The sequence below is a fragment of the Rhinoderma darwinii genome, chromosome 4 (genome assembly GCF_050947455.1).
Source record: "Rhinoderma darwinii isolate aRhiDar2 chromosome 4, aRhiDar2.hap1, whole genome shotgun sequence".
Taxonomy (NCBI): Eukaryota; Metazoa; Chordata; class Amphibia; order Anura; family Rhinodermatidae; genus Rhinoderma; species Rhinoderma darwinii.
In genome coordinates, this window is record NC_134690.1 from 309,206,584 (window position 1) to 309,224,072 (window position 17,489).

The window sequence follows — 17,489 nt, forward strand, 5'->3', positions numbered from 1 at the left end:
CTGTACTGTTGATGCAGGGATTATCGTCCGATTTGGTTTTAGGCCTTCCCTGGTTGCAGTTGCATAATCCCACGTTTGACTGGAATACTGGGGAGCTAACCAAATGGGGTAATGAATGTTGTACGTCATGTTTTTCTGTTAATTCTATTTCTCCCCCTGAGGAGGTGAACACGCTACCTGACTTTGTTCGGGACTTTGCTGATGTTTTCTCTAAGGAGGCCTCCGAAGTGTTACCTCCTCATAGAGAATACGATTGCGCTATCGAATTGGTACCAGGAGCTAAGCTTCCTAAGGGTAGGATATTTAATCTTTCTTGTCCCGAACGTGAAGCCATGAGAGAGTATATCCAGGAATGCCTGGCCAAGGGTTACATTCGCCCCTCTACTTCTCCGGTAGGTGCTGGCTTCTTCTTCGTAGGGAAGAAGGATGGTGGTCTTAGGCCATGCATTGACTACCGTAACCTGAATAAGGTCACTGTAAGGAACCAGTATCCCCTTCCTTTGATTCCTGATCTCTTTAATCAGGTTCAGGGGGCCCAATGGTTCTCTAAGTTTGATCTACGGGGGGCGTATAATCTTATCCGCATCAAAGAGGGGGATGAGTGGAAGACTGTGTTTAACACGCCCGAAGGTCATTTCGAATACCTCGTCATGCCCTTTGCGTTGTGTAATGCGCCGGCGGTCTTCCAGAATTTCATAAATGAGATTTTGAGAGATTACCTGGGGATATTTCTTGTAGTGTACCTTGATGACATACTGGTGTTTTCCAAGGACTGGCCCTCCCACATTGAGCATGTCAGGAAGGTGCTCCAGGTCCTTCGGGAAAACAAACTGTTTGCAAAAACCGAAAAATGTGTGTTTGGGGTACAGGAGATACCATTTTTGGGTCAAATCCTCACTCCTCATGAATTCCGCATGGACCCCGCCAAGGTTCAGGCTGTGGCGGAATGGGTCCAACTTGCCTCCCTGAAGGCGCTACAGTGTTTTTTGGGGTTCGCTAATTATTACAGGAGATTCATTGCTAACTTCTCGGTCATCGCTAAGCCTCTTACGGACCTCACTCGCAAAGGTGCTGATCTCCTCCACTGGTCTCCAGAGGCTGTCCAGGCTTTTGAGGTCCTTAAGAAGTGCTTTATCTCGGCCCCGGTGCTGGTTCAGCCCAACCAAATGGAGCCATTTATCGTGGAAGTTGACGCATCCGAGGTGGGAGTGGGTGCTGTCTTGTCCCAGGGTACCAGGTCCCTCACCCATCTCCGCCCCTGTGCCTACTTCTCCAGGAAGTTTTCGCCCACTGAGAGTAACTATGATATTGGCAACCGCGAACTCTTAGCCATTAAATGGGCATTTGAAGAGTGGCGCCACTTCCTGGAGGGGGCTAGGCACCAGGTAACGGTCCTTACCGACCACAAGAATCTGGTTTTCCTAGAATCTGCCCGGAGGCTAAACCCGAGACAAGCTCGATCGGCGCTATTTTTTACCAGATTCAACTTTTTGGTTACCTATAGGGCTGGGTCTAAAAATATTAAGGCCGATGCACTGTCGCGTAGCTTCATGGCCAGCCCTCCTTCGGAGGAAGATCCTGCTTGTATTTTGCCTCCCGGTATAATCATTTCTTCTATTGATTCTGATTTAGTCTCTGAAATTGCAGCTGATCAAGGTTCAGCTCCCGGGAACCTTCCTGAGGACAAGCTGTTTGTTCCCCTGCAATACCGGCTAAGGGTACTTAGGGAAAATCATGACTCCGCACTATCTGGTCATCCAGGCATCCTGGGCACCAAACACCTCATTGCCAGAAACTATTGGTGGCCTGGGTTGCCTAAAGACGTTAAGGCCTACGTCGCCGCTTGTGAGGTTTGTGCTAGGTCCAAGACTCCCAGGTCCCGACCAGCGGGCTTACTACGTTCGTTGCCCATTCCCCAGAAACCTTGGACACATATCTCCATGGATTTTATCACCGATTTGCCTCCATCCCAAGGCAAGTCGGTGGTGTGGGTGGTAGTAGACCGCTTCAGTAAGATGTGCCACTTTGTGCCCCTCAAGAAACTACCCAACGCCAAGACGTTAGCTACCTTGTTTGTCAAACACATCCTGCGTCTCCATGGGGTCCCTGTAAATATTGTTTCGGACAGAGGGGTACAATTTGTTTCTTTGTTTTGGAGAGCCTTCTGTAAGAAGTTGGAGATTGATCTGTCCTCCTCTGCTTTCCATCCTGAAACCAATGGCCAAACTGAGAGGACTAATCAATCTCTAGAACAATATTTAAGGTGTTTTATCTCTGACTGTCAATATGATTGGGTCTCATTCATTCCCCTCGCTGAATTTTCCCTTAATAACCGGGTCAGTAACTCGTCAGGGGTCTCCCCCTTTTTCTGTAATTTTGGGTTTAATCCACGGTTCTCCTCAGTTTCACCTGGTAGTTCCAACAATCCCGAGGTAGAGGTCGTTCATCGGGAACTGTGCACAGTCTGGGCCCAGGTTCAGAAGCACCTAGAGGCGTCCCAGAGCGTACAAAAAACTCAGGCTGATAGAAAACGTTCTGCTAACCCCTTGTTTATGGTCGGGGATCTGGTGTGGTTATCATCTAGGAACTTGCGTCTTAAGGTCCCGTCCAAGAAGTTTGCTCCCCGGTTTATTGGGCCGTATAACCTATAGCAGCTTGGCCAGACTCAGCTAGCTCCCGCCCTCTGTCTATTTATACCTGCCTTTCCTGTTCCTCCTTGCTTGTGATTCTTTCCGTGTGGTTTCCTGGCCCAGCTACAGCTCCGAACAATTTGATCCTGCTCCATTCTGACCCTGGCTTTCTGACGACTCTTCTGCTCTGCTTTTTGTACCTCGTGCTCTCCTGGTTTGACTTGGCTCGTTCACCACTCTGTTGCTCACGGTGTTGCCGTGGGCAACTGCCCCTTTCCCTTTGCTTTATATTCCCTTGTATGTTTGTCTTGTACACTTACTGAGCGTAGGGACCGCCGCCCAGTTGTACCCCGTCACCTAGGGCGGGTCGTTGCAAGTAGGCAGGGACAGAGTGGCGGGTAGATTAGGGCTCACTTGTCCGTTTCCCTACCCCTATCATTACACCAGGTCTGTCAGATCAGACCTTTAAGATATGGGTACAGCAGGGGCATTTTAGAGTAAGTCATTTTTATAGGGGCAATGCATGGCTGCGTGCAGGGTCGCCATCAGGAATTTCAGGGCCCCCTACAGCTAAATTTTCTGGGCCCCCCTACCGTGGCACCGCCTGTTAAAGGTACTCCGTCCAGCACTATATCATGCTACCCAGGGCCGCCATCAGGGGGGGTATTATGGGTACTGATGGGAGAGGCCCGGCCAAACCTAATTGAAAGGGGGGCCCGGCAACTGCCGCGACTTGCCTTTGGTAGAAAAAAAACAGGCCCCTGCAATGGGGCCCGTTTTTTTCACCAAAAGAATGTCGTGAGCTGCGGGCCCCCCTTTCAATTAGGTTTGGCCGGGTCTCTCACATCAGTACCCATAATACCCCCCCTGATGGCGGCCCTGGGTAGCATGGGGGTCGTCATGGGGGCCGGCAAACACTGCCGCCCGTGCGACCGATAGCGCGCACCCGCAAACTCCCGCGCATGCGCACCCGCGACCGCCTGGAACCGCGCACCGAATTTTGAGGCAGATTTTGACCTGCCCACACTATCTTGCCGCGGTTTTTGCCCGCGGCGATTGAGGACAGCAGACAAAAAACTTAGGGAAAAATGCATTTTCTGCCTCCCATTGATTTCGATGGGAGGTCAGAGGCGGAACCGCGGCAAGAAAGGACATGCTGCTTTTTCTTTTTTCCGCGACTGGCTCCCATTGATTTCAGATTAAATCAATGGGAGGCGGTTTTGGAAGTTGTTTGGTGCTGATTCTGATGCAGTGTCAGAGTCAATATCAAGGCCCAAAAACTCTGAACTGGGCCTTATTGTTAGGGCTTATTCAGACGAACGTGTAATACATCCGTGCAACGTGCGTGATTTTCACGCGCCTCGCACGGACCTATCTAACTCTACGGGGCCGTGCAGACTGTCAGTGAGTTTCATGCAGCGTGTGTCCGTGTGTCCGCTGCGTAAAACTCATGACATGTCCTATATTTGTGCATTGTTCGCGCATCACGCACCCATTGAAGTCAATGGGTGCGTGAAAATCACGCCCAGCACTTCCGCAGCAGTATAAACTATGACTGAAAACAGAAAAAGCACCACGTGCTACAAACATACAAACAGAGTGTCATGATGGCGGCTGCGCGAAAATCACGCAGCCACGCATCATACGCTGCTGCCACACGGAGCTGTTATGGACCTTTTGCATGCGCAAAATGCCACGTTTTTGCGCACGCAAAAAGCACACGCTCATGTAAATCCGGCCTTAGGGTAGGAACACACTAGGCATGAACACTGCAGATTTTATGCAACACATTTTATTGTGGAAAATCCGCAGCGTATTACAGTCGCAGCAGAGTGGATGAGGTTTGAACAAATCTCATCCACACGCTGCAAAAATAATGGACCTGCAGTGCGGCTTTTGGCTTTTTAAGCCGCAGCATGTCAAATTATTCTGTAGAATCGCCGCTCCTCTGTTGCGGAAATGCTGCGGTTCTGCCGCAAAAATCACACATGAGAAAAAAAAAAGGCACTTTCTAAAATTATAAAAAAGTTTAGACTTGCCCCGGCCGTAGTCCTGGTGACGCGATCCTCTATTCTTAGCGCAGCCCGGCCTCCTGTCATGACGTTTCATCCCATGTGACTGCTGCAGCGGTCACATGGTCTACAGCGTCATCCCAGGAGGCGGGGCTACGTTCAGAAGAGAGATGCGTCAGCAGGACTACGGCCGGGGCAAGTCTAAACTTTTTTTTCCCTGCAGGATTCCCGCAGCGGACAAGCCTCACGAAACCTGCGCCACTATTTGGTGCGGTTTTGCTGTCGGAATTCCCTGCGGCTACCGAGAGTTTTACTCAGCATATCCGCCTAGTGTGTTCCTACCCTTATGATGTCGCTCCTGGAGCTGCTGCCGGTCTCTAAATAGTCAGTTGGTCCAGTAGAATTTGGAATTATTTTTTTTTGTGAACCAGCTTAAAAAAATACAAAACTTTTGTGTTAGGGCCTGTTCACATCACCGTTCGCTTCCGTTCCGGGGTTCCGTCTGAGGTTTCCGTCGGGTGAACCCCGCAACGGAAAGTGAAAGTGACAGCACAGCTTCCGTCACCATTAGCGCAGTCGACTACGCTATTGATTCCGTCTGAAAACCTGCCGGAACGGTGACGAACGGAAACCATTAGCGATTTTTCCGTCACCATTGATCTCACTGGTGACGAAAACATCGCTAATGGTTTCCGTTCGTCACCATTCCGGCTTATCCGCCCCGGTAGCAGAAGGGAATTCTGCCCGCAAAACCGCACCAAATAGTGGCGCAGGTTTCGTGAGGCTTGTCCGCTGCGGGTATCCTGCAGGAAAAAAAAGTTTAGACTTGCCCCGGCCGTAGTCCTGGTGACGCATCTCTCTCTTCTGAACGTAGCCCCGCCTCCTGGGATGACGCTGTAGACCATGTGACCGCTGCAGCAGTCACATGGGATGAAACGTCATGACAGGAGGCCGGGCTGCGCTAAGAATAGAGGATCGCGTCACCAGGACTACGGCCGGGGCAAGTCTAAACTTTTTTATAAATTTAAAAAAGTGCCTTTTTTTTTTTCTCATGTGTGCTTTTTGCGGCAGAACCGCAGCATTTCCGCAACAGAGGAGCAGCGATTCCACAGAATACATTGACATGTTGCGGCTTAAAAAGCCAAAAGCCACACGGCAGGTCCATTTTTTTTGCAGCGTGTGAATGAGATTTGTTCAAACCTCATCCACTCTGCTGCGACTGTAATACGCTGCAGATTTTCCACAATAAAATGTGTTGCATAAAATCCGCAGTGTTCATGCCTAGTGTGTTCCTACCCTAAGGCCGGATTCACACAAGCGTGTGCTTTTTGCACGCGCAAAAAACGTGGCATTTTGCGCATGCAAAAGGTCCATAACAGCTCCGTGTGTCAGCAGCGTATGATGCGCGGCTGCGTGAGTTTTGCGCAGCCGCCATCATTATGACACTCTGTTTGTAGCACGTGGTGCTTTTCTGTTTTCATTCATAGTTTATACTGCTGCGGAATTGCTGGGCGTGATTTTCATGCTCCCATTGACTTCAATGGGTGCGTGATGCGCAAACCACGCACAAATATAGGACATGTCGTGAGTTTTACGCAGCGGACACACGCTGCGTGAAAATCACTGACGGTCTGCACGGCCCCATAGACTAACATAGGTCCGTGCGAGGCGCGTGAAAATCACGCACGTTGCACGGATGTATTACACGTTCGTCTGAATAAGCCCTAACAATAAGGCCCAGTTCACAGAGTTTTTGGGCCTTGATATTGACTCGGACACTGCGTCAGAATCAGCACCAAAAAACTTCCAAAACCGCCTCCAATTGATTTAATCTGAAATCAATGGCAGCCAGTCGCGGAAAAAAGAAAAAGCAGCAAGTCCTTTCTTGCCGCGGTTCCGCCTCTGACCTCCCATCGAAATCAATGGGAGGCAGAAAATTCATTTTTCGCTGCGTTTTTTGTCTGCTGTCCTCAATCGGCGCGGGCAAAAAACGCAGCAAAAAACGCGGCAAGATAGTGTGGGCAAGTCAAAATCTGCCTCAAAATTCTTTAAGGAATTTTGAGGCAGATTTTTTTTTGCCTGCAAAATACTGTGTGAACAGGGCCATACATAAACAGCACTTTGAGATAATTTACTCAAGGTGTCAGAAGAGCTGCTCCCACTCCAGTCCTCTTCCGGCGATGTCTTCCAGGCAAGGTCTTCGGTCCAGACGTCCAGTCCTTCACCTCCAGCCAGGCTCCAGGTAAGTTTTGTCCATGTGTGACCGCGGCTGCGCGTGCTTCGTTCGCTAGTGCGCGCGCGGGCGATCGTGGGTGCGCGCGCGGACGATCGCGGGTGCGCGCTTCCGGGCTTTCGCGGGTGCGTGCGGTCTCGAGTGCGGGCGTTAGTGGGTGCGCGCTCGCGACTGCGCACGTGCGGGAGTTTCCTTGTGCGCGTGATCGGTCGCGCGAGGGCGGTTTGACGGCCCCCCATGGGGAGGGGGCCCGCAGCAGCAGCAGCTCACGACATTCTTTTGGTGAAAAAAACGGGCCCCATTGCAAGGGCCCGTTTTTTCCTACCAAAAGAATGTCGCGGCAGTTGCCGGGCCCCCTTTCAGTTAGGTTTGGCCGGGCCCCTCACACCAGTACCCCTAATACCCCCTGATGGCGGCCCTGGCTGCGTGGAGAAGAGCTTTCCCAGCCAGAGGGTTATCCCGGACCCGTCCCAATGGCAGGCGTTACAATTGACTCATTACTTGTCAAGACTACCTACACCGGCTTCCTATGACCGAGCTCTATCTTCCTTTGAAACTTTGTGTTCTCAAACGGGGCATGTGAGACGGGCCCTGTCCAGTCTTTACTGCGTGCTGCTCACTCCTGCTGAGGATTTCATCCCACCATATATTACGAAATGGGAAAGAGATCTTCAGATTACTCTAAGGGTATGTTCACACGAGGGTGTCCGTTACGGCTGAAATTACGGGTATGTTTCAGCCTGAAAACATCCCCGTAATTTCAGCCGTACCGGCATGTGCAGGCGCTTGTACGCCGCGTCCATTACAGCCGTAATTAGCGCTGCTATTCATTGGAGTCAATGAATAACGGCTCCAATTACGGCCAAAGAAGTGACAGGTCACTTCTTTGACGCGGGCGTCTATTTACGCGCCGTCATTTGACAGCGGCGCGTAAATATACGCCTCGTGTGAACAAACGTCTGCCCATTGGTTTCAATGGGCAGATGTTTGTCAGCGCTATTGAGGCGCTATTTTCAGACGTAATTCGGGGCAAAAACGCCCGAATTACGTCCGTAAATAGGCCGTGTGAACATACCCAAACACAAGAGCAAAGGGAAAAGATCATGCTCCTCACACATAAGGCGTCTATTAGTAACGCCTATCAGGAAACCAGTTTTAAAATACTATCCCGTTGGTACAGAGTCCCACATGTGCTACATAAAATGTTCCCGGATGTTTCTCCTTTATGTTGGAGATGCGGCAGAGAAGAGGGAACGCTTTTACATATATTCTGGAGCTGTGAGAACCTTCGCACCTATTGGTCAGAGGTTCAAGATATCATTCTGGAGATCACAGGAATCTCGCTGGGAGATGATCCGGCATGGATTTTGCTGCACCACCACGATATACCTGTGGGGCGCTACAGGAAGATGTTAGTGAGACATTTGCTGAACGCAGCTAAGGCTTGTATTCCGGGGGGTTGGAGATCCTCTGAGCCTCCTGTGACTAGACAATGGCTGGAGCGCATTCACGAAATTCGGAGAATGGAGGAGTTGCTCCATTCCGCACCCGAACGAGCAACGCAGTTTCAGAAAACCTGGTTCTATTGGTTTGATTTCTGCAAGTCGGGCAGATACAAGAGGGCCATGGGTGAACTGATTAGTGGAGAACCAGGGAGCTCTTGAGTTCTCTCTGGTCTGTGATGTGCTGTGGGGGGGGGGGAGAGTGAGGGGAGAACATCTCCCCTTCTCCCTCTTAAGATTTTCCCTATACCCCCCCCTTCCTTTTGTCCTTCTACCCTTCGTTTACTTCCCTATTTGAATCAATCGTTACTAAGAATTGACTGAGATGTGGGTGATGGAGGGGCGGATGAGGGTGTAATGCTGGTATTCCTGTCTTGCTATACTAATGCTTGTAGTGTATTGATGGTACTATGTTGGGAGGACTTTGATTGCATATTTACTAATTGTTGTTGAAATATAGGTTGAAATGATCGGCCCTCATGGGCTTTTTCTGTACCCATGTCACCCCCTTTTCTTTTTCTGTATCCCCATTTCTTTTCTTGAAAATAAAAAATTTGAAATATAAAAAACAAAAAAAACAAAGGAGGAAACCCAGCGTCTGGTGATGTCCATGGGTTCCAGACTTCAGGCCATCATTGCCTGCAAAGGATTCTCTACAAAGTATTAAAAAAAACATTTATGGTAATGTTAATTTGTCCAATCACTTTTGATCACCTGAAATGAGGAGGTTGTGTAGAAAAATGGTGGCAATTCCTAAACTTTTCACAGGAGATTTTTGTTTAACCCCTTGAAATAAACCTGAAAGCTTCAACTTCAATTGCATCTCAGTTGTTTCATTTCAAATCCAATGTGGTGGCAGCAAAACCCAAATCATGAAGATTGTGTCACTGCCCAAATAATTCTGGACCCAACCCACACACCCACCCACACAGCAAACACTCTGAACAAGCATAGCTGCAGTGTAAAGAATGGGGGTGGGACAGAGCAAGAGCATTGAACTACAGCGAAGCTGGAGTCATTGATCATATCCAAGCCCTTATGAAGATTAGTCTAAAATGATGAAGATCAAAGTTATAATATACATTTTTTTTTTATTTGAAAAAATTAACAAATCTTCACAGAATAAAAACAGGAAGCGGATCATAAACTCAGCAGAACAATTAGAAGGTCGGCCAGATCAGGTTTCATTAGCGGTTGTGTCCAGCGTCTTTGTTAGCGGTTTTGTCCAGCAGTGCCGCCTTGTGGTCATTTTCTGTGCTACATCCTGGACCCCTATAACCCATTACATAGCTGGACAGAAAAACTACTGCACTACCACCCTGCAAACTGCAGCGGCAGCCATATTGGTTGTAACAACTTTCCCATGAACAGATAAAACAAAGAAAAAGCCTCCACTGTAACCAGTGTCAGGAGGGGGCGCTAAAGCCGGTTTACTCTTCCAAACTGGATCTTTTATGCAATGGTAAAACTTGTATTTCCCAATAGATTTTCTCCATTAATATAAAACTATTTACACGTGATCATTCTTCATCAAATCTTGAGAGATAAAACGGCAGCGTTATCACAGTTCATACGGGATGCCTCGGATTCTCCGTGCGAGCTGCATGTCCTTCACAAAGAGAGTGCCCCTATTGGCCTGGTGACTGAAGAGGTAAGAATCTTCAAAGAGACTCACGAGGAAGTCCTCAGCTGACTGTGGATACAGAAGAGCATTAGTCCCTCTTAAAGTGACAGCACTCCCAGTATAATTTACTACACAGCTCGAAGGACTGATCAGATTTCACTTTTATGAGCTGTTAGCTAGAGTGATGGTGGGGGGGGGGGGAATGGTTGGGTCTGGCCTCTGGAACTCCCACAATGCATCACAACCCCTCTGCAAATGTCCCGCTAGGGCATATGGATGTGTTAGAGGGGGCGGGGGCTGAGTAGTGAACCACTGCAAAGAGCAGCTCCCTCTCTGGTTGACCCATGCGTTACATGGACAGTGCATTGTATGAGATACTGACCTCTTGTAGCGCCATAAGTGCGGTGCTTTGCCAGTAGTAAAACACGCCGCGGGAATACTTCAGGCAGATCTCTCTCACCTGCAAGAATAAAAGGGGAATATCACTGACAATAAAGAGGAGCAGCCGCAGAGGACACATCCACTCACCAGGCGGAAAAACGGGGTTTTCTGAATGAGCAGATTGGTTGATTTTTGGTACTTTCTTATTTCCATCAGCGCACGGGCTCCTGGGCGGTAACGTCTTCTTCGTTGCGTGCTCGGTCTGTGACTTGTTTCGCCTCTACCTGTAAGAAAGAAATCCATAATCACAGCTGAAAATGAATCTCCCGCTACATGTAAATTCACTGTCTGGCCGGGTTCACACGTAGGGTAAACACGGCGGATTTTCTGCAACCGATTTCATTGCGGAAACTCCACAGCGTAATACAGAAGCAGAAGAGTGGAGGAGATTCAAACAAATCTCATCCAGACGCAGCCGAAAAAAACCCGCCAAACTTACCCAGATCTCTCTGCTCCTGCGTTCAACCCGGCCTCCAGGGATGATGTCTCATCCCATATGACTGCTGCAGAACATCAGAGGGACACGTCACCATGGCTACGGGTAAGTATGGGTTTTTTTCTACCTTCTATGGACATTCCAGCCGAAAAACTGCAGTTTTTCAGCCAGAATTACCTCCGGTGCCCAGGGCCAATACGCTGTGTACTTTTACGCCGCGTATCTGCCCTGTGTGAACATGGCCTATTACCTTAATGTCCCCCAAGGAACATCAGGTAAACAGATTTAAAACATAACATGCTACCTGCAGCCACCACTAGAGGGAGCTCATTGTATATGGTTGTACATTGAACTTGGTAACAAAACAGTATGCAGTGAGCTCCCTCTAGTGGTGGCTGCAGGGAGACAAAATTATACCATGTAACTGTCTACGCAGGAGATTTAGAGCTCCGTTTCAGAAAACTGTGCTCACACTGCTGTAAAACGACATTAAGAAATTAATCAGCACAGAATGTTGGACCTAAAAAGATATAAATGTGGACGTTCAAATTTTAGATACTTTTCTATGACTGATAATTTGGGGTCCATCAAGTCCCATTGATACCTGATTAAAGGGGTTGTACCACGAAAATAATTTTTCACCTATCCACAAGATAGGTGATAAATGCCGGATCGCTGCGGGTTGTTAACAAGAGTGCGGGTCCCAGAGGGTGGTCACTCAAGTCATTCTCTATGGCAGTGGTCCCCAACCTATTTTGCACCGAGGACCGGTTTGATGCAAGAACATTTTTGCGGGGACTGGCGGGGGGGTGGGTGGAGGGGTTAGAGTCAGTTCACACATTGCGTAAATACGGCGTATACCTGTATTATAATGCGGAAAAATCGGCAGCATAATACAGTAGCAGCAAAGTGGATGAGATAAAACACGTCTCATCCACACGCTGCATAAATGGAGTAGAAAAAAGGCTCAGAAATTGACGTCACAACATCGCGCCTGCCTGCGCGGAGCCGCTCACGGCAGAGTGCATAATTGGGCAAGGAGCAGTCAAACTTGACTATTTCCGTCGATCCCATAGGGAATGAATAGAGCGGTCGGACTGCAGGTTGGAAATTCTTAGATCCCTCATTTCATAATATATCTTCATGGGTGTGAGCTGTGTTCTCAGATTCCCTTCCCAGAGCCATATAGTAACGTGCTTCCTGCAACCACCACTAGGGGGAGACGATTGTGCACATGCATACAGCTCCTGTTGTGCCTATATAAATCAGTCCTCAGTTTGCTCCCCCTAGTGGCGGCCTTGTGCTACAGAAATTTCGGTAAGTAACAGATTTTTACCTGCATAGAAACGAACCCTCTAAGATATAAAGCTGAGAAACGGATTACAATCTAGTATTACACGACCCGAGGTTATCTGGAATTCATTTTTAAAATAAAATATATAATGAGAGTGATAAGATGATCAAGGTGCAACTTTCTCTTACTTGGCGGAGATTGAGGAGGAGCTGCAGGTTTCTTCTGCGGCTGCGCCGACTTCCTGCGGGACAAGCTTTTCTGGGGTGGTTTCATGATGATGTAAAACGCTGCTGAGAGACATACAATCAGTTAAGCAGATAAGAGACGGTGACAATTCAGCAGAATCACAGGTGACGTAGGATAAACGGAGCGGTTTTATACTGACTGATGCCACCAATGCAAGTGACAAGAAAGTGATGACATTGACGGTGAAGATATGAGATTGCCGGATGTCAGTAATTAACGCACGCTGCATCAATGAATACAATAGATCCTCGTGGCATCAATTACCAGAACAGCGACATCAATGATCTATTTAATAATGCGGCAACAGAAGAGCTACCCGCAGCAGATCCCGCAAGCAATGGGCAGATGTTTGCAGACGTAATGGAGCCGTCTTTTCAGGCGTGATTCGAGGCGTAAAACGCCTGAAAATAGGTCGTGTGCACAGAACCTTACAGAGAATCCGTAATCCAGACAAAGGTGGGAAATTTAAAACTGGAGCAAAGGAAAAGTGGAGCAGTCGTCATGGAAATGAAAGGCCGCAGCTGGAGGACGATGAGCTGCAACAATGCAGTACAAATATACAGAAATAAAACATCTAATAATCCATATGATCTCTAGACACGCAGCAGCGAAAATGTATAAAATCAACACACACGATAGACGAGGAGAAGAAACATTCAGTCGAGTGCGCAACTTTTCTTAGGACTCTCTGCTTTGTGCCGTTTCTCTGTTATTCCTCCTGGAAATGTAAGAATTGACAGCTGTGTGTTACCAGTTGGGGGTGTGTCCCTACACAAACTGACAACGTCCAATCAGTGCTGACAGAGAGACTGTAGGGACACGACCTTTGATGAGGAGAATGGCAACACCAGGTTATCTATTAATACATACATTTCTAGGAGGAACCACAGAGGAATGGCACAAGCCAGAGATCTGAGAAAATACGCTCCAGAATAGTTATTTCATGGGGAATACAGGTATTTACTATAAGGGTATGTTCACACGCAGTGGTTTCAGACCTAATTCTGGCATTTTACGCCTCGAATTACGGCTGAAAAAACGCCCCTAATACGCCTACAAACATCTGCCCATTGCTTTCAATGGGAATTACGATGTTCTGTTCGCACGAGCCTTAAATTTACGTGTCGCTGTCAAAATACGGCGCGCAAAATGACGGCTCGTCAAAAGAAGTGCAGGACACTTTTTGGGACGTTTTTGGAGCCGTTTTCTCATGGACTCGTGTAAACAGCTCCAAAAACGGCTGTAAAAAACGCAGCGAAAAACGCGAGTGGTTAAAAAAACATCTGAAAATCAGGAGCTGTTTTCGCCTGAAAACAGCTCCGTATTTTCAGACGTTTTTGCTCACTGCGTGTGAACAGAGCCTTACAGACACGTCAGGAGAAGTGACGGCTCCTCTTTAATAATATTGTCTGTATCCTGTATAATTCATGAGGACGCACGTGCTGCCCGGCGTGATGTCAGCGTCACCGTATCTATCAATGATTATACACTGAACTCTAGAAAACTGCCAGATACACCAGGACGACTGTATACATCAGAGTTTCCCAACCTTTTCAGGCTCGAGGCACCCCAGGGAAAAAAATAATTCTCAGGGCACCCCTACCAAAAATTGTTTACAAAACGACAAAAAATGGCGAAAAACAAGCAGTACACTCTTAGGTTATGTTCACACAACGTTTTTTTGTAAGGCAGAAACTAAAAGTCTGCCTCGAAATTCATTTACGAATTTTGAGGCAGATTTTGAATTGACAGCGCTGTTTGACTTTTTTTTTAAGCCGTTGAAGCGAATGCAAAAACCGCAGACAAAAAAGCACCAAACGAGCGCCGCAGGTTTTTTCTGCCTCCTATTAATTTCAATGGGAGGTGAGAGGCGGAAACCACTTGAAGACCGTCAGCCCCCCACTCACAGTAATGACCGTCAGCCCCCCACTCCCAGTAATGACCGTCAGCCCCCCACTCCCAGTAATGACCGTCAGCCCCCCACTCACAGTAATGACCGTCAGCCCCCCACTCCCAGTAATGACCGTCAGCCCCCCACTCCCAGTAATGACCGTCAGCCCCCCACTCACAGTAATGACCGTCAGCCCCCCACTCCCAGTAATGACCGTCAGCCCCCCCACTCCCAGTAATGACCGTCAGCCCCCCACTCACAGTAATGACCGTCAGCCCCCCACTCACAGTAATGACCGTCAGCCCCCCACTCCCAGTAATGACCGTCAGCCCCCCACTCCCAGTAATGACCGTCAGCCCCCCACTCCCAGTAATGACCGTCAGCCCCCCACTCACAGTAATGACCGTCAGCCCCCCACTCACAGTAATGACCGTCAGCCCCCCACTCCCAGTAATGACCGTCAGCCCCCACTCCCAGTAATGACCGTCAGCCCCCACTCCCAGTAATAACCGTCAGCCCCCCACTCACAGTAATGACCGTCAGCCCCCACTCCCAGTAATGACCGTCAGCCCCCCACTCCCAGTAATGACCGTCAGCCCCCCACTCACAGTAATGACCGTCAGCCCCCCACTCCCAGTAATGACCGTCAGCCCCGCACACACAGTAATGACCGTCAGCCCCCCACTCCCAGTAATGACCGTCAGCCCCCCACTCCCAGTAATGACCGTCAGCCCCCCACTCCCAGTAATGACCGTCAGCCCCCCAACTCCCAGTAATGACCGTCAGCCCCCCCACTCCCAGTAATGACCGTCAGCCCCCCACTCACAGTACTGACCGTCAGCCCCCGCACACACAGTACTGACCGTCAGCCCCCCCACTCACAGTACTGACCGTCAGCCCCCGCACACACAGTAATGACCGTCAGCCCCCCACTCACAGTAATGACCGTCAGCCCCCGCACACACAGTAATGACCGTCAGCCCCCCACTCACAGTAATGACCGTCAGCCCCCCACTCACAGTAATGACCGTCAGGCCCCCCACTCCCAGTAATGACCGTCAGCCCCCCCACTCCCAGTAATGACCGTCAGCCCCCCCACTCCCAGTAATGACCGTCAGCCCCCCCACTCACAGTAATGACCGTCAGCCCCCGCACACACAGTAATGACCGTCAGCCCCCGCACACACAGTAATGACCGTCAGCCCCCCACTCCCAGTAATGACCGTCAGCCCCCCACTCCCAGTAATGACCGTCAGCCCCCAACTCACAGTAATGACCGTCAGCCCCCCATTCACAGTAATTACCGTCAGCCCCCCACTCACAGTAATGACCGTCAGCCCCCCCACTCACAGTAATGACCGTCAGCCCCCACTCACAGTAATGACCGTCAGCCCCCCACTCACAGTAATGACCGTCAGCCCCCCACACACAGTACTGACCGTCAGCCCCCCCACTCACAGTAACGACCGTCAGCCCCCCACTCACAGTAACGACCGTCAGCCCCCCACTCACAGTAATGACCGTCAGCCCCCCACTCACAGTAATGACCGTCAGCCCCCCACTCCCAGTAATGACCGTCAGCCCCCCACTCACAGTAATGACCGTCAGCCCCCCCACTCACAGTAATGACCGTCAGCCCCCCACTCACAGTAATGACCGTCAGCCCCCCCACTCACAGTAATGACCGTCAGCCCCCCCACTCCCAGTAATGACCGTCAGCCCCCCACTCCCAGTAATGACCGTCAGCCCCCCCACTCCCAGTAATGACGTCAGCCCCCCCACTCCCAGTAATGACGTCAGCCCCCCACTCCCAGTAATGACCGTCAGCCCCCCACTCCCAGTAATGACCGTCAGCCCCCCACTCACATTATAATGACCCCTCAGTAAAGCCACCATCAGCCTCCGTCCCCCCAGTAAAATGACCATCAGCCCCCTCCAGTAAAGCCACCATCAGCCTCAGTCCCCCCGCCCCCCGATAAAATAACCATCTGCCCCTCTAGTAAAGGGACCATCACAGACAGAAAGTGTGCTTACCCCTGGGGAAGGAATAAATAAGGAGGTATAAGAACAACAACTCCCAGCATGTCCAGGATGTTATGTGATATCAGAGAAAGTTTACAGGAGGAGGTATAAGAGGAGAGGACTACAACTCCCAGCATGTCCAGACTTAGTATGGGATATCAGAGGACATTATAGGGAGGAGGTATAAGAGAAGAGGACTACAACTCCCAGCATGTCCAGACTGTTATTATGGGATATCAGAGGACATTACAGGGAGGAGGTATAAGAGAAGAGAACTACAACTCCTAGCATGTCCAGGCTGTTATTATGGTATATCAGAGGACATTACAGGGAGGAGGTATAAGAGAAGAGGACTACAACTCCCAGCATGTCCAGACTGTTATTATGGTATATCAGAGGACATTACAGGGAGGAGGTATAAGAGGAGAGAACTACAACTCCCAGCATGTCCAGACTGTTATTATGGGATATCAGAGGACATTACAGGGAGGAGGTATAAGAGGAGAGGACTACAACTCCCAGCATGTCCAGACTGTTATTATGGGATATCAGAGGACATTACAGGGAGGAGGTATAAGAGGAGAGGACTACAACTCCTAGCATGTCCAGACTTAGTATGGGATATCAGAGGACATTACAGGGAGGAGGTATAAGAGGAGAGGACTACAACTCCCAGCATGTCCAGGACGTTATTATGGGATATCAGAGGACATTACAGGGAGGAGGTATAAGAGGAGAGAACTACAACTACCCACATTCCCCTGGCTCCATTTCTCACACAACTGCTAAGAAAGTAAAGAAAACCGCACTTACCCTGCCCAGTGTTAATGGCTCCTCTCCCTCCGTCAGGCTTCTAGTGGGAAGCGGTGGGCGGTGCTTGTAACAGACGTCCGCGCGTCACGTCTGCTACAACGTCGGGGGCGGAGCTTGTAGCAAAAAAAAAATAAAAAAAATGTAAACAAAAATTTTTTTTATTTTTTTTTTTGCCGTGGATGAGCCGCGGCACCCCTGAACAGCTCTCGGCACCCCGGTTGGGAACCACTGGTATAGATTATATAATAGCCCCACAATATAAAAGCCAAGAAAAACCAAAAGGCTCCCGCACTGCGTTCTTCCAGGTTATGTATCGCCCCCTTGTGGCTAATAGAAGAAGTACAC

General features: G+C 49.5%; 1 protein-coding gene across 2 annotated transcripts; it reads right to left on the reverse strand.

Moving 5' to 3' along the window:
• Window positions 1-9,448: 9,448 nt before the first annotated feature.
• On the reverse strand, window positions 9,449-17,217 carry LOC142761186 (histone H3-like centromeric protein A). Of its 2 annotated transcripts, none has more exons than XM_075864382.1 (5): window positions 17,145-17,217; window positions 12,361-12,459; window positions 10,530-10,666; window positions 10,384-10,461; window positions 9,449-10,070 (listed from the first exon to the last, which is right to left on the reverse strand). In XM_075864382.1, the coding sequence occupies exons 2-5, from the start codon at window positions 12,443-12,445 to the stop codon at window positions 9,939-9,941; spliced, it is 432 nt and encodes a 143-aa protein (XP_075720497.1). In that variant the 5' UTR covers window positions 12,446-12,459; window positions 17,145-17,217; the 3' UTR covers window positions 9,449-9,938. The 2 variants fall into 2 exon arrangements, with proteins under 2 accessions (XP_075720497.1, XP_075720496.1); XM_075864381.1 differs by having other exon boundaries at window positions 12,361-12,462; window positions 17,145-17,216.
• Between the last annotated feature and the right edge of the window lie 272 nt (window positions 17,218-17,489).

What these genes read in the sequence shown, in the direction of transcription:
- LOC142761186 (XM_075864382.1), bottom strand. Translation starts at nt 12,445, where the DNA reads ATGAAACCACCCCAGAAAAGCTTGTCCCGCAGGAAGTCGGCGCAGCCG. An exon ending in AAACCCCGTTTTTCCGCCTG is followed by an intron (nt 10,462 to 10,529) that starts GTGAGTGGATGT and finishes TTATTCTTGCAG; the next exon opens with GTGAGAGAGATCTGCCTGAA. An exon ending in CACTTATGGCGCTACAAGAG is followed by an intron (nt 10,071 to 10,383) that starts GTCAGTATCTCA and finishes CTGTATCCACAG; the next exon opens with TCAGCTGAGGACTTCCTCGT.